The sequence below is a fragment of the Gopherus flavomarginatus genome, chromosome 16 (assembly GCF_025201925.1).
Source record: "Gopherus flavomarginatus isolate rGopFla2 chromosome 16, rGopFla2.mat.asm, whole genome shotgun sequence".
NCBI lineage: Eukaryota > Metazoa > Chordata > Testudines > Testudinidae > Gopherus > Gopherus flavomarginatus.
The window spans coordinates 26,772,866-26,799,260 of NC_066632.1; the positions used below are offsets into that span (position 1 = coordinate 26,772,866).

Sequence of the window (26,395 nt, forward strand, 5' to 3'; positions counted from 1 at the left end):
CGGGGGGAGGCGAAAAGGCCCCTGCGCCTTTAAGGCCGCCTGGCTGGCGAGCCCCGCGCGGAGCGCACCGAGCGCCGGGAGCGGGGCGAGCTTGTGGATCCGGGCTAGAGGGCGTTTACCCCGGCCAGCGACGGGAGGGCCCGGCCCGGCCCGGCCCGGCCCAGCAGCGCCATGGAGCGAGGCTCGGCCAGCCACTAGCCGGAGCCGGAGCCGGGAGCAGCCCGCGGGGCCGGGATCGGCCGGGGACAGGCGGCGGCGGCGGCGCAGGACTGGAGGTGCGCGGCGAGGTGCGGTGCCTTGCACCGGGGGGCTGCAGCTGGGGCCGGGAGCGCAGGGCAGAGGCGCAGGCCGCGCTGTCTGGAGAGGGGGGTGCCAGCGGGGCCCTGGCGCGGCGCAGGAGCGTGGAGCCCGGGGCGGGGGGGACCCCTCGGGTGGGGCCGGGCGGTGCAGCCCGTCGGGGGACACCCGCAGAGCGGGCTAGGCAGGAGCGACTCTCCCGGGACCGCGGGGCGACGGGAGTATCCGCGCCCCCGGGAAGCCCGCAGGAGCCCTGCAGCCGGGGTTAATCTGGGAGGGGGGAACGGGCCGCTCCCCCCACCATGGGGCTGGGGGGTGGCTCCCTGGGGCCTGTGGCGAGGAGCCCGCCTGGGCCAGCCTGTTTACGTGTCGGGTTTGGGGTGATGGGGGGGGCGTGTCATAGGTGCCTGTGTAAGACAAGTGCCCCAAATAGCGGGTCTGTCCCCATAACATCGGGACACCCCAGCGCCGCCCCTCACACCTCCCAGCAGGGCTGGTATAAATTCTGCCCTTCGTCTCTGGGTCACACTGTGCCACCATCAGGTGTCCTGGGCCAAGCAGGTGCAGGCTGGGTGACCCCTGTGGCCTGGGGAGCTGGCGGTGTGGCCGGTGGCTCAGGAGATGCACACCCCCATGCTGCAGGGCCCTCCACTGAGGAAGGTGGTGACTGTGGGCTGAGGTGTAGAACCAAGATCCTGACCTGGCTGAGTGGCCACCAGAGGATCCTGCCTGGGAGTCGGGGTTCTGACCCCCCGTGTCTTGGCCAGACTCCAGCTCCAAGCTATTCTACTTTCCTAAAATCCCTCTGTGGGTTGTAGCCCACTTCCTGTCCTGAGGTGCTGCCTGGCTGTTAATCAGCTGCCACTGCTCAGCCCAGAGGTGGGCACATCTTGGTGCTGGGTGAAGGAGCTCTGCAAGATGCTCTGAGGTCCCTGGCTGGAAGGGGGGTTGGGGGTTAGGGAGCCGGCCCTGGGGAGGGTTGTGCCGTGTCCCCGCAGGAACGGGGAGTGATGTCATGGCGCTGATGCTGGCTCCCGGGATGTAGATAAGGGCCGTGTAGGAGGAGACAGAATAACTCTCCGAAGAGGCTGGAGCTGAACGAGTGCAGGCTTGGCCGCCATTCAAGACAAATAGAGTTTGAAAGCAGAAGATTATTCGAGTTTTGTTGCATACTGAATTACTCAGGCTGGGCTGGGGGAGGGGCCCTGGGGCCACAATAAAGGGCTCTGGTGGCTCTGTCACATGCGGGGCAAGTCCCTAACAGCCCTGGGAGTCGTGAGCAGAAGTCCAGGAATGGGACTGCAGGGAGCTGCGGGTCAGGACCGAGGGGCACTGGTGGGGCTGGGAGTGGAGAGCCCAGGGCTGGGATTGCAGGGGTCTGAGGGTCAGGACTGAGGGGCACCGGTGGGGCTGGAAGTGGAGAGCCCAGGGCTGGGATTGCAGGGAGCTGTGGGTCAGGACTGAGGGGCACTGGTGGGGAGCCCAGGGCTGGGATTGCAGGGAGCTGAGGGTCAGGACTGAGGGGCACCGGTGGGGCTGGGAGTGGAGAGCCCAGGGCTGGGATTGCAGGGGTCTGAGGGTCAGGACTGAGGGGCACCAGTGGGACTGGGAGTGGGGAGCCCAGGGCTGGGGTTGCAGGGGTCTGAGGGTCAGGACTGAGGGGCACCAGTGGGGCTGGGAGTGGAGAGCCCAGGGCTGGGATTGCAGGGTGCTGCGGGTCAGGACTGAGGGGCACCGGTAGGGCTGGGAGTGGTGATTCCGGGGCTGGGGTGCATGGTCAGTTTAAAACACTGGGACAGTCCTGACTTGGTCATACTCTGAGCAGGATCCTCTGCGGGGCTGGAGCCAGGCTCGCGGCCTGTCATGGTCGCCAGGTCCCCTCACACCGCCTGGTCTCTCCCCCATGGTGAAGTGCTGGAGTGGGAGGAAGGATTCCAGGGAGTTACCCACAGGGACCCCTTGCCCAGTCCTGAGATGCAGTTGCCTCTGGGCTGGGGCACAGGGCCATTTAACAGCCGCACAGGAGTTCAGAGGGAAGAGTGAACAGATAGCGTGTGTGTGTGTTGCGTCCTCTTGACTGCCTTGCCCCCCCCACCCCGGCGCTGAGCTGTGGGGGTCGCTGCGCTGTGCCCTAGCCTTGGGCTGATCTCTGGACAGTCAGGGATAGGTGACCTGGGCGATGGGCCCATGTCTGTCTGTCTCTGCTGGTGGCACTGGGGAGTTGGTGTTTGTTCCAGGGGGGTGAGGTTGGCACACGGGGAGGGCCTGGGGGGCTGGGATACTGAGCTTACCTGATGCCCTCTCCCGCCTCCTCTGCTTTCAGGTGCCTGGCCCAGCCTGCCCTGTGCCTGCCCCATGCCTAGCTGGACGTGAGGTGGAGCCAGGTCACTGGGCCAGGGCACTGCCCTCCTGCCGACTTGTTGGGTTAAATGCCGGCTCATCCCGTGCCAGCTCAGTGCTCCTGGCACAGAGCAGCCACCCAGGTGAGTTTTCCTGGGAGATAAATTTTGGCGGAGTTGGTGTGGTCTGTGGGTTGGAATTGGGGGTCGGAGGAAGCAGGGCATGTACAGCCCCCCCACCCCTCCCGTGCCTGCCAAGGGTCTTCCTGGGGTCTCACTGCACCCCCCACATGCAGCTTGTCCTCCTTGTGGACCCTCAGGCTGGAGTCTCCTAGCAACACCCCCCACTGGCTGGGTGCCCTGTACTGCAGCCTCATATTGAGACTCTTCTTCCCCCCCCCACACACACCTTCTGCTTGTCCCCCCCAACTCCTGGGTGCCCACCTCTGCCATATGCTCAGTGCTGGCATCTCCTGTGCCCCCTCAGCACTGATGCCTCCCGCCCCTGGCCTTTCCATGCCCCTGGGCACCAGTACCCCCGGGTGTCCCCTTGGTATTGATTCCCCCCCCACATGCTCTGGCCTGCCCGGGTGCTAATGCCCCTCTCTCCTTGGTACCCACAGCATGTCGTGGTTTAGCGGCATCCTGGTGCCCAAGGTGGACGAGCGGAAGACGGCATGGGGGGAGCGCAATGGGAAAAAGGGGCAGCGCCCGCGCTCCTCGCTCTGCAGCCCACGCTACATGAGCTGCCTGCAGGACCCCGAGCTGGAGCGGGGCACCCACCCGCGGGCCGGCCTGGGCCTGACCTGCTCCTGGCAGGAGGACCACTACAGCAAGAAGAGCCTGGCTGGGGGTGCCGGCGACCTGGGGCTGAAGTCGGTGGACTTGGGCTTTGAGGACGGTGAGGCCAAGGGTCCGAAGGTGGCGGAGGGGGTGGCCAGGCCCGGGGAGCGGCTGTCGGCGGGCGAGTGCTGGCAGCGCCTCCTGCAGGTTTTCCGCTCCAAGCGCTTCCAGTCGGCCAAGCTGGAGCGTCTCTACCAGCGCTACTTCTTCCAAATGAACCAGAGCAGCCTGACGGTGCTGATGGGGGTGCTGGTGCTGGTGTGCGGCGTGATGCTGCTTTTCCACTGCCTGCCCGGCGCCCCCCACGTGCGTTACACCGCTGCGCTGGCCGTGGCCACCTCCCTCTTCCTGGTGCTCATGGTGCTGTGCAGCCGCAGCGCCTTCCCCCAGGACTCCATGTGGGTGGTGAGCTACCTGGTGCTGGCCGCGCTGGGCGGGGTGCAGGCCCTGGGCACCCTTATGGCCTCGCCACGCAGCGCCTCCGAGGGCGTCTGGTGGAGCGTCTTCTTCATCTACATCACCTACACCCTGCTGCCCGTCCGCATGCGGGCCGCTGTGGGGGCAGGCGCCCTGCTCTCTGCCCTGCACCTGCTCATCACCTGGCACCTCAACGCCAGCGACCCCTTCCTCTGGAAGCAGGTATGGGGTGGAGGGGGGGGCAGGGCCTCCTTTGGGGGCTGCGGGGTGTTGTCTGCTGGGTTCAAGGAGGGAATGTGTGGGGTTGGTGCGGTCTGAGGGTGTACCCAGCAGTGGGGGCTCCCCCCCCCGCAGCGGCTTTGTGTGTGTGTGATGGGGGGAGCATCCCGACAGTCCTGGGCCTGGCCTGACCCCTGAGCCAGTCCTGCACCTGGGTCACCTGAATACAGGACAATGGGCAGCTGGGTGTGGGGCTGGGTGGGGAGGGGGATGTTTGTCTCTGGGGGAATGATTAACCCAGAAGGGCCCTGCTTCCCGCCTGCCTCTCTGTGCTCCAGCTCTGGGGGGCCAGTGGGGCCCCACTCCCCTCTGACTGGGGGCCCGGTGCCCGTCCCCCCCAGCCCTTCCCGGGCAGGTTCGTCAGAGATGCCAAGGAGTGAATGGGCCACTGGGGCTGCTCCCCTGTCTCCGAATGAGGCCCCTGTGGAGCTGGGCTGAGGCATGGGGGGGGTGAGGGCAGCTCTCCTTGCTGCCAGGCCCTCTGTGCATGGACCCCCCCCCCGGGGGTGAGGGCGAGGGGAGCCATGGGAGTCAAGGCCTGGCGCTAGCAGACAACGGCAAAGCCGAGGTGTGTGTGTGCGGGGGGGTCTGGCCATGCCACCACCCATCCCAGGGGCTGCCAATAGGGAGGGCAATGGGACAGGGAGGCATCTGATGCTGGGGGTGAGTGCTGCAGTGCCCCCACCCTGAGGGCTGGGCTCCTGCTCTCTGGGGGGAATGCAGCTCCCACGCTCCCATTCGGCAGGTGGTTTCCATGGCAATACACGGAGCACCTCGCGGCGGAGGGGGGGGGCAGCTTCTGATTAGAACCACATGTTTCTAGTGATGCAGAGCCCCCGCCGGGGGTGAGGGGAGGGACCATGTGGGGGGTTGTCATGTAAATATGGGGCCCGGAGGGGGCCTGTGGCCAGAGCTGAGGAGAAGCAGCCAGGAGCTCTCCTCCCCTGGGGCCTTGTTCCATTGCCCCATTAGCACCCCCCAACCCTTAGTGTGGCTGGCACGGCCCCCCCAGGGCCCCTGGAATGGGGCTGTCCCCTGACCCCCATGCTCCACTTATACCCTATCTCCCTACGATCCATGTCACCTTCTCAGTGGGCAGCAGAGCTCAGGAGTGGGGGGGCGCTGTCTGTCCTCTGTGCTAGGGGATGCAGGGGGGTCGGCTGGGGGGCCACCCTGTCCCCAACCACAGGAGGGTTTAATCCGTCTAATTACTGATGAATTTGCCTCTTCCCTGTGGAATACAACCGAGGGGAAGTTTCTCCCCCTAGCAAACCTTCTGGGGGTGCTGGGGACAGGGAATCTGTCTGGGGGTTTGGTGTGGCCCCAGGGCATGTGGTCCTTGAGGCTGCCCTGCCCACCTGAGTTGGCATATTGGTCTCTTTGTGCTGCTCACATCATGTGGTGGGGAGTTTCACTGGCCGTGGCATTTTTGAAAATCTTTTGTGTGTAAATTTTAATTCTATATTTTAGTTTAATTCCCTGCAGTCAAAGGCCGCCTCCTGCCCCATTTTTCGGCCCCGCCCCACACTTAAGCACCACCTCCTGTCCCCCTTTGCCACCCTTGAGCGCTGCCTCCTGCTGCCCCCGCCCCAGGGGTGGATAGGACCATTCCTTGTGTCTTGTCCCCAGGGGTGGGGGGCGGTACACAAAGCCTTCTATTGTGGGCCAGGGGTTTTCTCGAGAGGGCGAGGGGTGCACACTGGACAAAGCCCTCTATTGTGGGGCTGGGAGGAGACTGTCTGTGGGAGGATGGGAGTGGGGCATGAGGCCCTCGAGGGCAGAGGGGACAGGATGTTGGGGTGAGGGTGAGTTTCAATCCCGGGGGTGGGGGGAGTGACCCCGGCCCCACCCAGAGCCAGGAACACAACTAACGGGGGGACAGTGCATGATAAAAGTGCGTGGGGGGATGAGGGTCAGACGCAGGGGTGAGGGGCGGCGCTGCTCAGAGGAACTCTGCTCCAGTATCCCCTCTGGCCTGGTGGCTGGCTGGCCGGGGGCAGGCTGACGAGGGGTCCCGTGGCTGCGTGGGGCCGTGGATGGGGTGTGTAGACAAGATGTGGGGTGCCTGGCGGTGGGATCTCACTGAGTGCCCGGCCCATGGGGGAGATGCCAGCCGGTGTCCCCAGCAGGCTGTGAGACCAGGATGGGGATTCAGGCAGGTCTGCCAGGGCCTCATCCTCCGTGCGGGGCTGGGGGCCCCAGGGTGGGACACTGGGGAGGGGTGGGGTGAAGCATGCCCTTGTGTACGTTTGAAGGTGACTGGGAGCCGGCCAGCTCTCAGGGGGCACAGGACCCACTCGTGGTACATGCGAGAGGCTGGGGAGGGGGCTGCAGACCCCTGTCCTGGACCCGCTGGGGGGTCGGGACTCCAGGCCCCTTTTGTCTGGGCATTGGGGGCGTGGGTTTGCTTTTGTCGGATGCCAGGGTCCAGTCGCACCATCTGCCCAGACAGGGTGGTTTGATCTAGGGCGTTGCCCTGGTGCCACCTCCATCCCCAAAACTGGCTGCTCCCCCCGATTTCCATAATTCCTCAGGCAGCTGCCATGTGCAGAGACCCTTCCCCCTCCCCTATCTGGAGTCCTGTGGCAGAGCTTGGCGCTGGTGGTGGCTGGAGCTGCCCCGGGGGAGGTCATGGCGGGCGGGCGGTGGCAGGGGCAGCCCCTGCCTGTCGCCTTGGGGTCGGACGTCTGGATGGCCCATGACACGGCTCATGCCCGCACGTGCGTGTGCAAAGTGGAGGCCCCTCGCTCAAGCGCCTTGTGTGCGTAGGGTCATGTCACTGCTTGTGCACCATAAGCACCTTGGGAGAGGGGGCGTGGGCGCTCTCCCTGCCCTCCTGGTGCTGCCCTGCTCCCAATCTGGTGACTCCCTTGGCCATGTCTTAGCGCTGCTGCTGGGGGTGCAGAGTAGGGGGTGGAGGTGGCCACGGGGTCGAGGCAAACACCCTTGGCAGGTCCCTCATCTCACTTCCCCCACCCCCTGGTTTTCCAGCCGTGGCCCATGCATCCCTCTGGCCTGGTTGCATGGGGGTGGAAGACAGGCCCAGGGCCTTTGGGAAAGCCTAGGCTGGGGGAGGGGGGGCAGGCAAGCCCGATGGCTCAGCTGGGGGGTGCGAGTGGCTGCCCTTGTCAAGGCTGAGTCCCTGAGGCAAGAAATCAGGGGCCCCTGGGGGGGCAGAAGCACGGTGAAGGGGGCTCCGGCTGTCTTCTGGCCCCCTGTGGGACCTGGACTCCTGGGTTCCATTCTCCACACTGCTGAGTGCCCTGGTCTGACTCCCATCCCTGCTCTGTGCCTCAGGGTAGCCCACACCTCCAGTCTCTGAGCCTGGGGCACTGGCTCAGGCTGGGGGGCGGGGGTCGCTCTGTGGGGCTAAACCTAGCAGGGTAGATGTTCCCACTAGGGGTGGAGGCCAGGCTCTGGACCCTCCCCCTCAGGGGGGTTGAGTCCTGGGCTCGGCCTGAGCCCCCACAGCTGCTGCTCCCTAGCAGGAGCCCGACCTGGCTTAGACTCGCGGCTGTGGGTTTTCTTGTCTTGTGCAGTGTAGGTTGGGGGGTTTCAACCTCTTTTCATTTGTGGACCCTTAAAAGATTTTGAATGGAGGTGCCAACCCCTTTGGAAATCGTAGCTACAGTCTGCAGCCCCCACCATGTAGCTGTCCCCTCGGTATTTCCAGGAGGGGCAGGTGCTGCTGACCCTGCCGGAAGGGGACTAGCGAGTCAATGTCCCTGCAGAGCTCGGAGCACAGGGGGGCTGGGGATGGCTAGGCTTTGGGGTGTCCTGGAGCTGCGCCCCCCGCCACCCAGCCAGCTCCTCTTGTTGGCTATTCCTTGAGGATCCCGCGGCCCTCTGGAGCGAGGGAGCCCCTCTCACATCTTCTCCCTGGCTTCCCCCTACCCCCTTCCTATCAGTCTAGGTCTGACCCAGCCACTCCTGCAATGCGGCCAGTGCTGGGGTGGGACGTGGCAGCTGCAGCTGGGGGGCATGAGAGACAAAGGAGGGCCCTGAATTGGCTGAGGGGGCGGGAGTGGCTTTAATGTGCCCACTTCATGCAGGGCATGGCGGTACACAGGAACTCCCCCTGGAGGGAGTGATTGGCGTGGGGCAGGGGGTGGGTAAGGGGCCCTGCGGGCAGTGTGCCAGCAGGGTGAGTGTGTGAGGGACACAGAGCACTGGGGAGCAAAGTGTGCACGGCTCTTGGAGGGGTTCACACTGCAGGGGGTACAGTGTTGGGGAGGTATTGGGGGGCAGGGTTCTGTTCTGGGTGACATGCCATCTCATGTGGTGTTTTCCCCATCCCCTGGCCTGAACCCAGCTCTGTCGCTCCAGGGCGCGGGGGGAGCCTAGTGCTGGCTTTGAATCACTTCCCCCCATATATGATTACCTCCCCCTCCCCGCTCCAGCCCTGTTACCCCCTCCACACGCCGGGCTCAACTCAACTCAACCCCTCAGGGCATCCTTGGAAGGGAGGACTGGTTCTCCTCACCTGCCCCTGCTTTGGGGGGGCAGGGGCAGCACCAGGCAGCTCCCAGAGACATCTGGTTTCTGAAAATCCATCTGACTGGGCCCGTCCTGTGGTGTGTGTTGGGGGCAGTGTGCCCTGGGGGAGCCCACGTCCCAGGGGTGGGGGGGTGTTTTCACTGTCTGGCTCTTGGGAGGCCCCATGGGGGCAGTTATTTTCAGCTGCTCTGCAGGGAGCTGTGTTCCCAGGCCCTGTTGACCAGCTGCCCAGTAGCCATGGGGGCTGGGCTTCCCCCCTTCCCCCCGCTCTGGGAACCTGGCAGGACTTTCCACGCTGAAAAGTGAAACAGGGATTTGAGTGCCTGCTGGAGGGCGGGGCTGTGTCCTGGTGCCCCGTGCAGCCACCGTGGGGGGGTTCTGTCAATGTATGGTGGGGCGGGGGCACAGGATACAAATTCCAATGTACCAGGCAATGCCTCAATCCTTTTTACTTTGGTAAAAATCCCATTTGAGTTGGGTCAGACCCCCAGCCCCCAGGGTTGGGGCCTAAGCCCCAGAACCTAGAACTGTTCATGGGGAGGGGAGTGAAAGTTACGTCTTCCCCTCCCCATGCCCTGCATGTAGCCAATCAATGGTTTGAAAGCAAAGTGCTGCTGGCCGGTTGGTGGGGGCGAGAGAGAGACTCAGGGGAGCTGGAGTCCTGCTGCTCCGAGCTGGGGCTGTTGGGGTGTGAGCTGGGGGGTGTTACATAGTCTAGACCCGTCAGGCCCTGAGCTGAGGGTGCCCCCCCCCCCCCCATGGTCCATGGCCAGGCTGGGCTGGGTCTGGCGCACAAGTTGCTGTGTTCATCTGGACGGGATGCGATAGCGCTGACCCTGCACCGCCCGGCTATAAATAGACCTGGCTGGGGGCCCTGGGGGGAGGGGGCTGGGAGAACCATGGCAAACGTGCAGCTCCTGCTAAATCCATCTCCGCTCCCCCCCGTTCCCCCCCCCCTCCAACAGCTTCCTCCTGCTTCCGAAGCGGTCTGGCAAGCCCGCACTCAGAGCTCCCTGTCCTCAGTGCCCTGTCCCTGCTGGGAATAGTGGGGGGGCTCAGGCCAGGCGACAGGATGGGGGTGTCTTCAGGGCAGAGAGGGGTGGGGGATGGGGGTCCTGTAGATCCCACCGCTGACCCTAGCCCCATGTGTCCTGGGGATGCACCAGCTCCAGCCGGCTGGCACCCAGCAGCCCCAGGGGGATTGTGGGGTACAGCCAGCCAACCCCCAGTTCTGCTTCCCCCAGCCCAAAGGGACTGGAGCTCTGCCTAACTGGTCCGCACCCCGCCTTGGAGGGGGGCAGAGAGATGTGTCTCAGTGGTGAGTTGGAGGGGCGAGCTCCTGTTGACGGGGGTGGTGGGAGAGGGCATCAGAGACTGGCCTCTAGGACAGGGCACTGCTGCAAGAAAGCTCACAGCAAAGGGAAGGTGGGAGGCGCTTGCCTGATGCTTAGAATATGGGGTTGTAAGGGAGCCCCCATCCCCATCTTGCCTCACTAAGGGGTGCTGAGCCCTACTGCTCCAGCCCCAGATCTCGGGATCACCCCTGAACCTGCCCTCTCTCCATGCCAGCCTGCCTCCCGCAGCTCATGGGTGGGTTGGGGGTGCAGTATCCTGTTTGGGGGGCTATGTGTTTGCAAGGGGGTGGGGTGGGGAGGAGTGCTGTCTGGGTTGGGGTGTTGGGACTGACCCTCCCCTCCCCTCTCGACCCCAGCTCAGCGCCAACGTCCTGATCTTCCTTTGCACCAACATCATCGGGATCTGCACCCACTACCCAGCCGAGGTGTCGCAGCGCCAGGCCTTCCAGGAGACCCGTGGCTACATCCAGGCCAGGCTGCACCTGCAGCGAGAGAACCGGCAGCAGGTGGGTGGGGAGGGGCAGGGGTTGGGTCAGTGCAGCAGCCCCGCACTGTGCTGGGGGGGTGTCAATAACGGGGTGGCCGACTGGGGTTTGGTTGGGAGTTGAGGGAAGGGGCTTATAATGGATCATGAGGTGTGGGATGCATTCATGGGGGTGCCGTACGTCAGACACACCGGGCGTTGTCCCACACTGCTCGGCGCTGGGTCCAGTCCTGGCACGGTGCTGCGGTGGGGGTGGGTTAGTGCGGGAGAGGCCGGAGCAGAGCACCAGGAACAAGCCAAGGGTTCAAGCCCTTGGCCTGGGAGGAACGATTCACACCTGGCACGGGGAGTCTGGAGCGAGGGGGGGACCTGCGAACTCTGCAAATCTGTTGGGGCTGACAGGCATCGACTGTTCTCCGCGGCCACTGAAGGGACCTGTGGTTTGGGGGTGGGGCGACAGTTTCACTTGTGATTGTCAGTGACAGGAGTGTGATTTCAGAGGTTTGGGGGTGTCAGTGATGGGTGTGGTTTGGGGGCACAGAAGGGTCTGATTTGGGGGTGTTGGTGATGGGGGCGTGGTTTGGTGGCACAGGGGGCTGGTTTTGGGGTGTTGAGGCTGGTTTGGGAGACACAGAGCGGGTCAGTTTGCGTGCACAGAGGACTGGTTTGGAGGTGTCAGTGATTTGTCTGGTTTGGGGGTACAAAGGGTCTGGTTTGGGGGTGATAGGGCTGGTTTGGGGGGCACAGAGGGGTCTGGTTTGGAGGTGTCAGTGATGGGTCCGGTTTGGGGGGCACAGAGGGGTCTGATTTGGGGGTGTTGGTGATGGGTCTGGTTTGAGGGGCACAGAGGGGTCTGGTTTGGGGGTGACAGGCCTGGTTTGAGGGCACAAAGTGGGTGTGGTTTGGGGGTGTTGGTGATGGGGCACAGAGGGGGCGTGGTTTGAGGACACGGATGAGTCCGGTTTTGGGGTGATGGGGCTGGTTTGGGGGGCACAGAGGGGTCTGGTTTGGGGGTGATGGGTCTGGATTGGGGGCACAGAGGGGGCATGGTTTGGGAGCACGGAGGAGTCCTGTTTGGGGTGATGGGGCTGGTTTGGGGGGCAGAGAGGGGTCCTGTTTGGGGGTGACGGGGCTGGTTTAGGGGCACAGAGGGGTCCTGTTTGGGGGTGACGGGGCTGGTTTGGGGGTGTTGCTGACGGGAGTGTGGTTTGGGTGCAGGAGCGCCTCCTGCTGTCGGTGCTGCCCCAGCACGTTGCCATGGAGATGAAGGAGGACATCAACACCAAGAAGGAGGACATGATGTTCCACAAGATCTACATCCAGAAGCACGACAACGTCAGGTGCGGGGGTGGGGAGGTGGGTGCACGGGGACCCCAGGTGCTGCTGGGGGGCCCTGTCTGGGGGGTCTCCTCTGCACCCATGGGAGTCACCCTGGGTAACAGGCCACAGGGTCCCGTTGGCAGCAAGAGCAGCTGGGTCCCAAGGGACATGCAGGGTTGCAGGGGCCTGTGGGGCTCTGGGGCTGGGAGTGTGGGGGGAGCAGCCCCGGGCATGGCAGGGTGGGGACCTGCCCTTGAGGATTCTCGGCTGAGGCAGTGGGTATTGGGGTGCCTGGGGGGCACTTGGCTGTCTGGGGCACAGGGAAGGGGGTTGGAGGTGCAGGCACTTTGGGACCTGGCGGCTGAGGCGGGGGGAGTGTCTGAGTCTCCACTCACTCTCCCCTCCTCTGCAGCATCCTGTTTGCAGACATTGAGGGGTTCACCAGCCTGGCCTCCCAGTGCACGGCCCAGGAGCTGGTGATGACGCTCAACGAGCTGTTTGCACGCTTTGACAAGCTGGCCTCGGTGAGCGTGGGCGTTGGGGGGGCTTTGTGTTCGGGGGGGTGCCCCGGGAGGGGGTGGGGCCCTGGCTGGGGCTGGTGGGACGTGGGGTGGGGTAGACAGGGAGCAGGGCAGAGGGCTGGCTGGGTGCAAGAGGATGGGAGCTGGGTGAGCGGCTGGCTGGCTGTGGTTGGCGAGGGGGGAGCAGGGCTGGCAAGGTGGTGGGCGGGGTCTGCCTGTGGGCTGGCATCACTCTGCAGACTCCATGAGGTCCCCTCCTTTCTGAGCCCCCCTCTGCCCCTCTCCCAGGAGAACCACTGTCTGCGGATCAAGATCCTGGGTGACTGCTATTACTGCGTGTCAGGGCTGCCCGAGGCACGGGGGGACCACGCTCACTGCTGTGTGGAGATGGGGGTTGACATGATCGAAGCCATCTCGTGAGTTGTAGGGGGAAGCCCTGGGCCCGCTGCTCACATCGTCACGCCCACGTGCTTGTGCAGTACACGCAGCCCCCAGCCTCGTGCATGGCACACACTGATTATGCACAGGCACCTGCAGCACATGGTGCACACTTGGTGTTGGTGCAGTGCATGCTTGCCGTACGTACAACACGCACCATGGACCCGCTCCGTCTGTTGATGCGTACATGCTACGCCCAACCCATGTGCTCCGGGTGCGCGCTCCACTCATGCAAACGCTCCCCGACTTGTGCGGCAGACAGGGTCATGCCCAGGGTCACGCCCAGAACTGGCACACTCAGGCAGGATGAGGTGCCCCCGCCGTGCTGCTCACGAGGGGCTGGATGGTTCACGTCACCTGCCCCGGACACATCTGTGTCTCGCCAGCCTGGCACGGCCGTGACTTGCCATTGTTCTCTGCATGGCGAGCAGGTCACACCCGCTCCCTTGTGCTGCGAGGGGTTGGGCAGGTCTGACGCTCTCTGTGCCCCCCCAGGCTGGTGCGCGAGGTGACAGGGGTGAACGTGAACATGCGGGTGGGCATCCACAGCGGGCGCGTGCACTGCGGGGTGCTGGGGCTGCGCAAGTGGCAGTTCGACGTCTGGTCCAACGACGTGACCTTGGCCAATCAGATGGAAGCTGGAGGCAAAGCCGGGTGAGTGGAGAATGCAGTGGGGGCTCCCGGCTAAGAAGGATCAGGCTGGGGCAGTGCTTAGATGGGAGCCCCCCGGGAAACAGTCTGTGTGGTGGCCCCTCTGTGCTGCAGGGGGCAGGTGGGGGCCCAGTGGGTGCCGGGGGTGCTGTGCTGCAGGGGGGGCTCAGTGGGGCACTCTCCCCAATGGGTGCTGGGGGTGCTGTGCTGCAGGGGGCCCAGTGGGTGCCGGGGGTGCTGTGCTGCAGGGGGGGCTCAGTGGGGCACTCTCCCCAATGGGTGCTGTGCTGCGGGGGGCCCAGTGGGTGCTGGGAGTGCTGTGCTGCAGGAAGCATGGGGCAGGTGGGGGGTGCTGGGGGTGCTGTGCTGTGGGGGGGGCCAGTGGGGCACTCTCCCCAGTGGGTACTGGGGGTGCTGTGCTGCGGGGGGCCCAGTGGGTGCTGGGAGTGCTGTGCTGCAGGAAGCATGGGGCAGGCGGGGGGTGCTGTGCTGCAGGGGGCTCAGTGGGGCACATTCCCCAGCAGGGGGTGCTGGCCCCAGTGCAATGCTAGGAGGCTGCACTTCGGGGTTCTCAGAGGGGGGCACTCTCCTCGCAGTTCCCGCCTGTGGCTGTGTGTTAAGCAGCTACTCTGCCCTGCCCCAGAGAGTGGGGGCCCTGTTCCGGGGACTCTCGTGCTGGGCGTGCGGTGGGTTACACAGGGAATGGGGGGGCATGACTCTCGGGCTCAGTGTCCTGCCCTCCCCCTTTCCCCCCAGGCGCATCCACATCACTTGGGCGACGCTGCAGTATCTGAACGGGGACTACGAGGTGGAGCCCGGCCATGGGGGCGAGCGTAACGCCTACCTGAAGGAACACGACATCGAGACCTTCCTCATCGTGGGCTGCAGCCAGAAGCGCGTGAGTCCGGGGGGCGGGGGCGGGGGCGATGCATCCCCGGCACAGGGGGCTGCGTCTCTGGGGAGAGAGCATTCGGGGATGGGGGCGGGGGCTGACTCCAGTGGGGGCTGGGGGGAGGGACGCTCCAAGGGATGCTGGTGGCGTCTGCCTCAGCGGGGCCCCTTCACCCTGCCCCCTCCTCTCCCTGAGCAGAAGGAGGAGAAGGCCATCCTGGCCAAGCTGCAGCGGGCGCGGGCCAACTCCACAGAGGGGCTGGTGCCGCGCTGGGTGCCCGACCGCTCCTTCTCCCGCACCAAGGACTCCAAGGCCTTCCGGCAGATGGTGAGTCGGGGGCAGGGGGAGGGCGCTGGGGGTTCTTCCTCTGCCCGGAGGCGAAGGAAGGAAGAGGGGCTCCATCAGCTGGAGTCTGGGCCTGGCCGGGGGGGGAGGGTAGGTCTCGTTGCTCTGCATGTCGGGGGTTCCCCTAACCAAGGCGGGGGGGCATGTGGGAGTGGGGTCCCACCATGCATTGAACCCTCGACACCACTACTCCATGCCCCCTCCAGGGGTCCCTCAGTCCTGTCTGGACAGCGGGGCTCCCCCCACCCCCATCTGCCAATGTGCCCCCACTTCCTGCCCCCTCCCCTCACTCCAGTGCTTTGAATTGGTTTTCCCCAGCTTGCTTCCTGCCCCCCCCCCGGGGGCTGCGCTGGGAGCAGGGGGTGAGGAGCTGCTCCTGCGCTGGCTGCACTGGCGGGGGTGCAGTTCATCCTCACAACACGTGTGGTTGGTTGCTATGGAATGTGTTGGGCTGGTTGCTATGGAATGGCTTGTTCGTATGGTTGCCGTGCTGCCGTTCGTTGTCATGACGCCAGGCGCTAGGGCATGGCTGGGCTCTGGTGTGGCCCCAGGCACCAGAGTACAGTCTGCGGCGTTTGCCCTGCCAGTTGCCTTAGTTCAGTGCATGGTGCCGGTTGCTATGGCGCACTCCAGCATCAGTTGCCATGGAATGGCTCACTGTCAGCCTGGATCTGGTTGCCATGGAGCCGGTTGCTATAGCACAATCTCTCATCTGTGCTGTGCCTGTTGCCATGGCACAGCTGGACGTGGCTGCCCCACTGATTCCTGTGGCACGGTTGCCTGGGTGGGCAGTGTGGTGGGGCAGGTGGGCCAATACATCCTGCTGGGAGAGCCCGTCTCTGGGCCAAGCCATGAGGCCAGTGTCCGGAGGTGGGGAAATGGGGCATGGGGGCCGCTCCTGCTGGTCCAGCCTGGCTGTGGAGCAGAGGAGCCCCTAGATCCCTCCTGCCTCGCATCCCCCCCCTTCCTACCGGTGCTGCCCAGCTCCCTTTCCATGGGGCGCAGGCCCAGGGCTGCAGCACTCCCGCCCTGCTGTAGGTTGCCAGGGCTCCAGTCAGCTGGTGAAGGGCCCCTCCCACATGCCCTGCCAGGGAACAGCACCAGGAGCTGGGGAAGGTTGCACAGGGCCAGGGGTGGTGATGTGGCTGTCGCAGGGGAGAGGATGCTGCACCGCGGGCAATGTGGCTTTGTGGATGGAGACTCGGACTCCTGGGTCCTGTCTCTGGTGTCTGCCCCTGCTCTGCTGTGATGCCTCAGGCAAGTCTCTTCCTCGGTTTCCCCTCCCGTCCCCTGCCTGTACACAGGGGGTGGCGCACTCTGCTGAGTGGCAGCGTTAGCTTGGGAGCAAGGGGGGCAGGATCAGTCAGAAGGATCTTGGGGGAGCCCAAGTGCCTGGGGGGCTGTAGCTGGGGACTAGGCAGGGAATTTCCCAGCCCTGCCCAGCTGGGAGCAGGAGGTCCTCACTCCCTGCTGGTGCCATGGGGGGTGGGGACCCTGAGGCTGCTGTGCCCCCCCTCCATGGGGAGGAGAAGTGACACCCTGAATCTTCCCTAACACACTCTCTCTGTCTGCAGGGCATTGAGGACACCAGCAAAGACAAGTAAGTGGGCCCAGCCCCAGGGGGTCCCCCTCACTGTGGGGCCCGAGAACCACCTGCCCGGATGTCTGGGCTGGGGCGAGTGGGCCTGGTGCAGATGGCCCGGGCTGGGGCACGACCCCGGCTCCATGCCAGGGGGCAGGTGCCCCAAGAGGGGGTCACAGCGTTGCAAACTGCAGTAAAAGTGGGGTGGCAGCAGGGGGGGCTCCTGGTGCAAAGGGGGACAGGAAGGCTGCCGTGCTCACACCCCCCGTGACCCCACAGCCGCAGCGCGCAGGAGGCCCTGAACCCCGAGGATGAGGTGGACGAGTTCCTGGGCCGGGCCATCGACGCCCGCAGCATTGACCAGCTGCGCAGGGATCATGTCAAGAAATTCTTGCTGACTTTCCAGACGCCGGAGCTGGAGAAGAAGGTACTGGGGCCCTCTGTCCCCCCCGCATCCTGCCTCACAGCGGGGGGCCTCTGTTGCCCCCCCCCCATCCTGCCCTTCGGCCCCCAACCTCCAGTCCCCCCCTTGCGCCCCCGGCTCATCCCCCATCCTCTGGCCTTGCTCCTCCTCTCAGCCCCACCAGGGCTCAGAGAAAGGCCCCTCCCCCCCAGGTAACAAACTGCCCTCCCCCCGGCAGCATGGCTATCCCCTCCCAGCAGTAACCCTGCCACCTCTCCCCACAGTACTCCAAGAAAGTGGACGATCGCTTTGGGGGCTACGTGGCCTGCACGCTGCTCGTCTTCTGCTTCATCTGCTTTATCCAGATTGTGATGTTCCCACGGTAAGTCCATCCCCCCCCTCAGCCCCGTGCCCTCCCACAGCGCTGGCAGCCCCCTCCACGCCCCGTGTGGTCCCAGAGCAGGCCTGGCTTCAGCATCTCCACCCTGCCCCTCTTGCTCATACTCAGGCCAGGCAGCCTGCGCCCTGTGGGGCCAGAGGCTGGCGGGAGGCTCATGGTGCCCCTCTCTCCACAGCTCCCCATTGATGCTCGGTGTCTACGTCAGCATCTTCGTCATCCTGGCCAACATCCTCTTCGTCTGCGCCGTCTATTCCTGCCTCAGCGTGAGTCTCAGCTCTGTGCTTGTGCGTGTCAGCACCCTCTGCTCCGTCAGCGTGCAGGCCAGCTCACTGGGGGGCTGAGCCCTCCGGAGGCTGCCTGGTGTGGGTGGAGGGGAGGGTGTGCAGGAGGGCCGAGGCCCTGTCCTGTTAGGGGGGCAGGGCATGTGGGGAGGTGGCTCCTCTCAGGCCAGACTGATTGGGGCTGTCGTGCAAGGCTGGATGGCTAGGGGGCTGTTATGCGAGGCTGGAACCCCTTTCTCAGCCCTCTTTCTCCCCCACCCCAGCTCTTCCCTGCAGCCCTGCAGCGGGTCTCCCGGAAGATTGTCCACTCACGCACCCACAGCACCTTCATTGCCGTCTTCACCATCCTCCTCGTCTTCATCTCGGCCTTTGTCAACATGGTACAGCCCTGCGGGGGAGGAAGGCCCGCCTGTGGGGGTGGCGCGGTACAGAGTGATAGATGGAGGAGGGGATGGGGGACCTTGTGGGGGGAGGCAGGGAAGCTGGGGAGATGGGAGGAGGGGCGCGGTACAGAGTGGGAGCTGGGGCGGTAAATGGCCAAGCTGGGGCACCCCGACACTGTCCAAGATGACACCTGAAGAGACCTGTCCCTTGGCTCTGGGGTGCTGCCTTCCAAGCCCCCCCAGGGGAGGAGGGGTCATGGGGTTCCCCCACCCCCACACTGTCCCTATCGCCCCCTCTGGTCTCTCCGCAGTTTGCCTGCAGCCACATGCCCCTGCGGGACTGTGCCGCCCGCACCCTCAATGTCACGCCCGAGGCCGTGGGGCCCTGCCAGCTCCGCACCCTCAACTTCTCGCTGGGCTCGGACGTGCCCCCTTGTGACGGGGATGCCCCGGCCTGCAACTTCCCCGAGGTGAGAGCCCCTGAGAGCAGGGGGCGCGGCGTGCGGGGCTATGGCCATGGGGGTGCTGCAGGAAAACCCCCTTCCCATGTGCAGAGTGCCAGTGCCCTTGTCAGGTACAGCGAGGGCCCCCTCGGGCAGGGGCCGGGGGTGAGGATGGGAGTCCGTGGGGGGTGTTGGGCCCTAGAGGGGTCTCCCAGGGGGTGTGGATGCTGCAGTGTAAGCCCAAGGTCAAACTCAAGCCTGACCCCCGCCCATTCCGTCCACACACACAAGTGGTGCTTGACCCAGGACCCCGTGCGGGGGAGGGGCCGAGCCGGGAGCTGCAGTTCCAGCCCTGTTGCTTTGCAGTGTAGACGTGGCCCCACTGGCCTTGTGCTCAAAGGATCCGACTTTTGGTGTCCTCTGGACAGTCCCGTTTCCCCCACGAGCCGGGGCGAGAGCGGCCACATTTTGGGACGTGGGTGGCTGGCCCGGGCGCGTCCCGCGGGGTAGACCCAGCGTTCCCCATTCCCACCCTGGGGTTCTGGAGAAGCAGGCCCTCGGGCTGCCCCCGAAGTGCCCCCGCCCTGGGCCCCCGCTGCAGCACGGCCGTGCCCTGACGCCTCTCTGCCTCCCCCAGTACTTTAACTACAGCATTGTGCTGAGCCTGCTGGCCTGCTCCGTCTTCCTACACATCAGCAGCATCGGGAAGCTGGGCCTCATGCTGGCCATCGAGGGGCTGTACCTGGTGCTGGCCGAGGGACCCGAGGCGCCGCTCTTCGACAACTACGACCTGCTGGTTGTGGCCAATGCCATGTGAGTGCCCAGTGCCCTGAGGGCCAGGGCTCTCCCCCCTGCCCCCCCCAGGGCCGGGGCTCCACCTCCCGTGATATTTCTCCGTGCACCCAGGACTGGGAGTCACCTGCCTCCAGCGAGCGGGAGCCTTGCTTGTGCGCGTCTGGTGCCAACTCCTCGAACCCCCTGCCCTGTCGCCGCCCAGACACTTCTGTACCAGCCCCTTCTCCCCTGGACACGGGCAGAAGCACTCCCCAGTATGAATGCATCGGCACAGGGTCAGCCCCTTGCTCCACACCGTAGCGTCAGAGTCTGGAAATCGTGGAGTTCGTGAGCAAGGAGAACGGAGACCAGAGGGCTGCAGATCAAATCCGAGCCTGCTTCCTGGCCACCGATTCCGCTCATCCAGCCCTCTGTGGCCACCCGTCCCTCACAGCTTCCAGCCAAGGCTGGCTGAGGGCCCGTTCGCAGAAACAGTCACGCTGCCAATAGCGTCCTGGGTGCAGGATCGAGGGGCGTCTCCCTTGCCTGCTCCCTCTGTCCCCCAACTCACTGCCCCACAGTCAGGATCACCCCCTGGCTTATTCCCTGCTGCGGTGACCCCCCCCCCCTTTGCTTTAGGATGTCAGTGACGGTGTGGTGTGAACTGATCACACACACACACACACACACACACACACACACACACACACACACACACACACACACACACACACACACACACACACACACACAGAGAGAGTGTCAGGTGAGCAAATATCTTTCCTCTGGCAGAAAACCAGTTTGTCAGCTCCCTGGGCAAGATCTTAACATGCTCTCGGCTCTGTGCGTAACGCCCTGTATGTCCATTTCACGAGGGCCGTAATGACTGGCGTGACCTGGCTTTTTCACACCTCACGTGAGACTCTTCAGTGACTCGGAATGTACGGTTCAGGATATTCCTGTAACCCTGGCCGTTGGTGGGAGCTTATGGGGCACATCCCCCCAACCCCAAGAGGGCCTGGGCTCTGCTCCCCTAGATACCCCCAAGGGCCCAGCCAGACTCTTGGGGGTACCTTGTCCCTGTCCCTCACCGGGCCCCGCCTGTCTGCCGCTGGGGGTTCCGGACTGTGCCCCCCACCCAGGCGTGGGGCTGTGGTGTTCAGCTGTCTGTAACTGCTGTCTCTCTCTCCTCTCTACTAGTCCGACCTTCAACGAGACCCAGTGGGGCTCAGGATGGTGAGTGGGGAGGCGGGCCCGGGGGGAGCTGGGGATTGGGGTGGGGGTCTGGGGCAGATGAGGGACCTGTGGGGGCATTAGGTGGGGACTGGGCTGGAGGGTATTGGGGGGGTTTGGACTTGGGGCAGGGGAAGGGGTTGCAAGGGAACATTACTGGGGGGCTGGGGCAGGCAAAGGGTCTGTGTGATATTATGGGGGGTTGGGTCTGGGACAGGTGAGGATTCTGGGGTCCCCCAGGCCTTTGCTGCACTGCCCTGTGGGGTACGGCTAGTGGTCAGCAGGTCCATGGCTGGGGACAGTGAGTGCTCTGGGGATTCCCCCCCCGGCCTCTAGTGTGCTGTGGTCTCCCTGCCCCCAGCTCGGGAGGGTGGGTGCATTGGGGTCCCTGGTGCCTTGTTGCAGCCTGACACCCCCTGCCCCGTGCCCCCAGCCTGGCGGAGGAGAAGGTGGCGCTGAAGTACATGACCCCCGTGATCCTGACTGTCTTCGCCCTGGCGCTCTATCTGCACGCTCAGCAGGTGGAGTCCACGGCCCGGCTTGACTTCCTCTGGAAGCTGCAGGTAGGGAGGGGCCTGGGGGGTGGGGGCATCCCAGGGGGTGGGTGGGAGGTGTCTGCTCTCCCCCATGGGAGAAGCAGCTGGGGATGGGACATCCCTGGGGTGGGAACCTGCCCCCCACCACAGAGGGGTGTCCCTGGGGCGAGGAGGGACAGCGTGTCCTGAAGGCTGGCACATGCCCTCATGTCGCTTGCTTGCAGGAATCCTGCACTTCACTCCTCGCACGAGGCTGGCCAGCCCCTCCCCCAGCTGCCACCCTTGCACATGCACGTCCTGCTCCGTGCTCGTGCACCAGCAATGCTGGCTGCTCCCAAATCTCCCACAGGGCAGAGCTGGGGGGGGGGGGGGCTCAGTTTGGTGCCGGCCCCCCCAGTGGAGCACTGCTGGAGAAGGCCTCAGGATCGCTTTTGGGAAGCGTTGGGGGGAGGGACCATTGGCTCCCCCAGCGGGACAGTACTTGAGTGGCACCCTGATGCTGGCGCCCCTGCAGGCCACTGGCGAGAAGGAGGAGATGGAGGAGCTCCAGGCCTACAACCGGCGCCTGCTGCACAACATCCTGCCCAAGGACGTGGCCGCGCACTTCCTGGCGCGCGAGCGCTGCAACGACGAGCTGTACTACCAGTCATGCGAGTGCGTGGCCGTCATGTTTGCCTCTATCAGCAACTTCTCCGAGTTCTACGTGGAGCTGGAGGCCAACAACGAGGGGGTGGAATGTCTGCGGCTGCTCAATGAGATCATCGCTGACTTTGACGAGGTGCTGGGCGGGGGGTCCAGGGGCAGCACCCAGGGGCTGTGGGGAGGCAGGGGCAGGGCCAGGGGCAGAATGACGGGGGGGCGTGGTCGGGGGCAGCAGCGATGCGTGCTTTGGGGGTGTGGCGACAATGGGGCCTCTGAGGACCCAGGACTCAACTCTGCCCTGGGGGCCAATGGGACATGGGGGCCACGGCTTGGGCCCAGCCCTCGGGGGCGGGGTGGGTGGGGCCCCAGCCCATCAGATCCAGCCCAGTCTGGGAGCAGCTCGAGGGGTGAGGGTCATGGTGGCAGCAGGGCCCCGGTTCCGAGGGGTCACCAGGGAGGGTCGTGTCGCCTGGGGCAAGGGAGCGCAGTGTGGGGTCCCTGGGGAGGGTTGTGCCTGGAGGGGGGGGACACGCAGTGCCCCCTGTAGCTGCTGCCCCCTCCCCCGTCAGATCATCAGCGAGCCGCAGTACCGGCAGCTGGAGAAGATCAAGACGATCGGCAGCACCTACATGGCGGCCTCGGGGCTGAACGACAGCACGTACGACCGGGAGGGCCGGACGCACATCACCGCGCTGGCCGACTACGCCATGCGCCTTATGGAGCAGATGGCGTACATCAACGAGCACTCCTTCAACAACTTCCAGATGAAGATCGGTGAGCGGGGCAGGGCCTCTGCTGGGGTGGGGGAGCGCCGTGAGCCCCTCCCCCCAGCTCGTCACTGGCCGCTCCTGGGGGTTTCCCAGTGGATGCGCAAGAGCATAGGCATGTGCATGCGTGTGCGAAGACACATTATCACGCGTGTGCGGACGATCATGCGAATGCACCCCTTGCACAGCCTGCCCGCCTGAGCCCACTGCCCGTGGGGGCTGGTCTCAGAGGGGGAGACAGACGGGCTGGGTAGAGCCCAGGGCCATGAGCTCTGACCCTCCCTCTCTCTGCAGGGCTGAACATTGGGCCGGTGGTAGCGGGTGTCATCGGGGCCCGGAAGCCCCAGTACGACATCTGGGGGAACACAGTGAACGTCTCCAGCCGCATGGACAGCACAGGGGTCCCTGACCGCATCCAGGTGAATTGCTGTCCCATCCTGGGCCCTGGTGTGTGTCGTCCCCGTCTGGCTGGGCTGACGGGGAGGCAGTGTCTAGGAACGTTTTCAGGGAAGGGGGAATTCTCCAGCCCACCTGGGGTGGGGCATCGCTCGGCAAGGAACCTGCTATCTGCTGGCCACTGCCCAGCCCTGCAGCGGGAGGGGGATGGTGCTGATTTCCCCCTACACACCTTGACATCCTCCAAACACTAGTGGGGGGCGGGGGGAAGGGGCAGGATGTATCTCTGGGACTGAGCTGCTGCAGATGTGCTGGTGCATTCTGGGTATCCCTGGTGTGCTGTGAGCCAGGCGGGGGCTGGGATCCTTGTCCCCCTTTTCTGAGGGAGGATGGGCCTGGCCCCGGGTTCTAGAGACAGAACCCAGGCATCCTGGCCCCCGCTTTATGCTGGACACGTTGGGCTGCTTGGCCTCAGTCGAGGAGGGGGCAGCTCGGGGGTGCCTTCACCCGAGGCACTGGGGTGCTGAGCCCAAACCACAGGGTCCTACGTCCCTGACACGCCTTGGGCTGTTACCGCCTGGGTGGAGTTGGAGTCCGAGGCCCCCAGGTCCCACTCGCCCCCCACTGCCCGGCTGCTCGAGCTGGAGGCCGAGGTCACCTAGGAGCGTGGCGCTGCCTGGGGGAGTGGAGGAGGCCAGCTGCCCTGCAGGGCTAAGAACCGAAGGTCCCAAGGTCACTAGCAACACAAAGTCTTAACATGGCAGGCGCGTCTGAGCCTCCCCTGGGACCGCGGGGGAGCTGAAGCACTGGGCTGTGGCATCTCTCTGCCCAGGGTAGGCGAGGGCACCATTCGGCCCGTGCCCCACCTGGGGTCCTGGTCTCACAACTGCCCTCTCTCCTCCTCCCCCAGGTGACGACCGACCTGTACCAGGTGCTGGCGGCTAAGGGCTACCAGCTGGAGTGCCGGGGGGTCATCAAGGTCAAGGGCAAAGGGGAGATGACCACCTACTTCCTGAACGCTGGCCCAACCCGCAGTTAGCGCCAGCTGCGGCCTTTGGCGAGAAGGACCCAGCGTGCCAGAGGGGCCGGGTGGGGCTGCCGCAGGTCAGGCCTGGGCCAGGCTAAGCCGAGCCATTGGGAACCACCTAGGCCTGGATGCCCTCTCCCTGGCCTCGGGTCCATTATTTTGTGGGGTCTTGTAAATGGCTCCAAATTTCAACACCAAACTGAAGAGAGGAAGTGCCGCCGCCCTGAGCCAGCTGAAGGGGTCTTTGCCACCAGGCCTGTGTGGCAGGGAGGCAGGGTTTGGAGGCACCGCCCGAGGGTGTTTGAAGAAATATTTTTACAGCGGACTTTTTATTTATTTATTGAGCTCCAGAGCCAGCATGTCGGGGGTGCCCAGGGCGCTCTGTGCTGGGGCTGGCTCAGCGCTGGCCCCGGGTCCCTCTCCCTTTCCAGTGACTGACAGTGAACTTGGGAAAGACAAACCCACCCCCGCCCGCAATAGACCAAAGACAAGGGCATCGGGGGGGCACCTAGTGGCCGGGCAGGGGACCCCGCTGTTGTCTGAGCACTTGCGCCGAGGGATCCCTTGGGGGCTGCTTTCCGTGTTTGGGGTGGGGGGATCGTCCCCTTCCGCTGGGGCTGGGGGTAGACTGGGTGGGGGGGAGAGGGGTTTTAAATAGATTTATATTTGAGGACTCTTCTCCCGTTGGCCCCCCATCGGCTTGGTGTGACTTTCACCAGTTGTGAGGCCTAAGCCAGAGGAAGGGTGGGGGCATGGGAAGGGGCTGGACAGTTCTTATTTGCCAAAATTGCCTCCTGTTGCTGGAGGGAGGGAAGAACAGCTAAATGGGGGGGGGTGAGTAGCTCTCAAGGGGTGGGACCTGCTGGTGTCTTTTGGGGGTGGGCAGGGACCGACTCCTGGAGATTGGTGACTCCAAAGAGACGTGTCTCTGGATCCATGGGGCTGTGGCAGGGCTGGGGGCAGGAGCTGAGCCCCCCAACCTTGGGCACCACCCCCCCCACTGTGTCCAGGGAGGCTAGGGTGGGGGTATTTGTCTGTGCGTAAATCTTGCTGCCTGCTCCCAGCCTGTTGGGGCAGGGGGGTGGGCACTTTCATCTTGCTTGGGACCCAGGCCCCCTTCAGCTTCTCCTGCCACTTCTCAAGGTTGGGAGGTCCCTTCTCCAGCTGGGACCCAGCCCCCCCCAAAGCATTGACACCCCTTCAGCCTCCTCCCTGGGCCAAGCTGCCCATGTGCCAAATTCCCAAGTGCCACGCAGCCCATCCTGGCCTCGGTTCTGCTCCCCACCCCACTACCCTGAGAATTGGCCCTGTGCCCCCAACCTCCCTAACATTGCTCCCCTCCCCCATGGCCACCCAGCCACTAGGACCTGTTCTTTACTGGGACTTGCTGGTGAGCCAGACCCCGCCCCTCCCCAGCCATCGGGGGGGTGCCAGCTGCTGGGAACTTTCCCTGCTAGCCTTATGTGAACAAACACCTCCCTCAGCGCCAGTGGGTCCATGCCCCCAGGGAGGGGCAGTTTACACCCAGCTCCCCAGGGGTGAGGAATTCCCCAGATGAGGAGCTTAGCCCCCCCCCCCCATGGCTCCAGGCACAGGTGGGAGAGGGAGGTATCTCCTCCCGCAGATAAAACTTGAAAATAAAAGGTGGAGGCTGAGATTTGCCTGGCCTCAGCACTCCTAGGTCCCCAACCCCATGAGGTTGAGCCTGTGGGTGCCTCCTGCCCCAGCTGGGGGTGGGGGGCTTCCTGGACAGTGACTGACTGCAGGACTAGCCTCCCCACCCCCACCCCCACCCCCGTGTGTTGGCCAGGGTCAGTCCCCTTCCCCCCACCCAAGAGCCTTACTGAGCAGCTCCAGAGAGATGGGCCATGTGCCTGGCGCTAGCAGGTGTGGGGCAGGAGAGTGGGTCCAGCCCTCAGGCTGGGGATATTAAATAATGGGGCATTTGCGGCCCCCTCCGGCCCCCTCGTGCATCAATCTCCATGGAAACACCAGGGCCTCTGAGCATTTTCATCAGCTCATTGCCAAGGCAGCAAATCCCCTGGTTGGGCCCAGGGGCGAACGTGGCCCAGCGGGGGGCTAGGCTGGGGGTGAGGGATTGGTAACTGGGGGGTGGGGGCTGAGGGCAGGGCCACGCTTCCCCTGTCACTGCTCTGCCCCTTCCCTCCCGGACTACGCTGCTCTAGGGGTGGGGCAGCTGATCAGTCCTGCTCCGCCTCCCCCCATGCCGTGCACAAAGGGGGGGCATAGGCCCTGCAGTTCCGTGGCCCCCCCGGGCCCCTTGCCACGGGGAGGCTGTGGCCCAAGGTTCTCATGCTGCCAGCGTGCCCTTTGCCCCCGGTCTCCCCCTGGTTGGAAGGCCCCTCTCCCCTGGCCTTGGGCCAGGCTGGAAGGGGCGGGAGCCCTCCATGCCAGGGCGGGAGCCGCCTGGCTCCCCTGGGGCCAGGGCTGTTTTAAATGCAAAAAAGAGGTGATTTCTGGGTTGGGTTTTTTTAGCAGTTTTGGGGTGTTTTTATTTCCGTGACTGTGTCTGGGGAGTTTTCAGCCGACGTCGGAGCCAGGCGAGCTTGGTCTGGGCCCATAGCCGTGGGGTCTCTGCTCCTCCCTGGGCTCCCCTGCCGGGGGTGGGGTGGGGGAGCACAGCAGCTTTGGACTGAAGGCCCCGATGAGGGCGGTGCCGTCGTTGTGTCGGGCGAGGGGGGACGTGGCACTTATTTGGCAATGCAGATTAAAGGTACTTTTTTCTTGTGTGTACATATAAATTATATATAAAACTCACTTTCTATAACAGCCGCTGTGTCCTGGCCATGTCCTGTCCCCTGGGACCCTGCGCAGTATGCCATGGGCTCC

General features: G+C 64.7%; 1 protein-coding gene across 3 annotated transcripts; it reads left to right on the top strand.

The window, feature by feature from the left end:
* Window positions 1-133: 133 nt before the first annotated feature.
* Window positions 134-24,175, top strand: ADCY6 (adenylate cyclase 6). Of its 3 annotated transcripts, none has more exons than XM_050924888.1 (23): window positions 134-275; window positions 2,621-2,780; window positions 3,260-4,118; window positions 10,384-10,533; window positions 11,730-11,851; window positions 12,244-12,355; window positions 12,641-12,768; window positions 13,286-13,444; window positions 14,198-14,339; window positions 14,532-14,660; window positions 16,253-16,278; window positions 16,540-16,687; window positions 16,948-17,045; window positions 17,239-17,326; window positions 17,608-17,724; window positions 18,039-18,197; window positions 18,808-18,983; window positions 20,145-20,180; window positions 20,611-20,740; window positions 21,228-21,491; window positions 21,925-22,129; window positions 22,417-22,541; window positions 23,429-24,175. In XM_050924888.1, exons 3-23 carry the CDS (start codon window positions 3,261-3,263, stop codon window positions 23,555-23,557), a joined length of 3,501 nt encoding a protein of 1,166 aa, XP_050780845.1. In that variant the 5' UTR covers window positions 134-275; window positions 2,621-2,780; window position 3,260; the 3' UTR covers window positions 23,558-24,175. The 3 variants fall into 3 exon arrangements, with proteins under 3 accessions (XP_050780845.1, XP_050780846.1, XP_050780847.1); XM_050924889.1 differs by lacking the exon at window positions 134-275 and adding an exon at window positions 1,594-1,612; XM_050924890.1 differs by lacking the exons at window positions 134-275; window positions 2,621-2,780; window positions 3,260-4,118 and adding an exon at window positions 9,766-9,990 and having other exon boundaries at window positions 23,429-24,172.
* Window positions 24,176-26,395: the final 2,220 nt, after the last annotated feature.

Excerpts from the sequence above, each read along its gene's own strand:
- ADCY6 (XM_050924888.1), top strand. The coding sequence starts at position 3,261 with ATGTCGTGGTTTAGCGGCATCCTGGTGCCCAAGGTGGACGAGCGGAAG. Across the intron at positions 18,198-18,807 it reads CGGCCTGCAACTTCCCCGAG|TACTTTAACTACAGCATTGT; the intron begins GTGAGAGCCCCT and ends TGCCTCCCCCAG. Across the intron at positions 20,181-20,610 it reads ACCCAGTGGGGCTCAGGATG|CCTGGCGGAGGAGAAGGTGG; the intron begins GTGAGTGGGGAG and ends CCGTGCCCCCAG.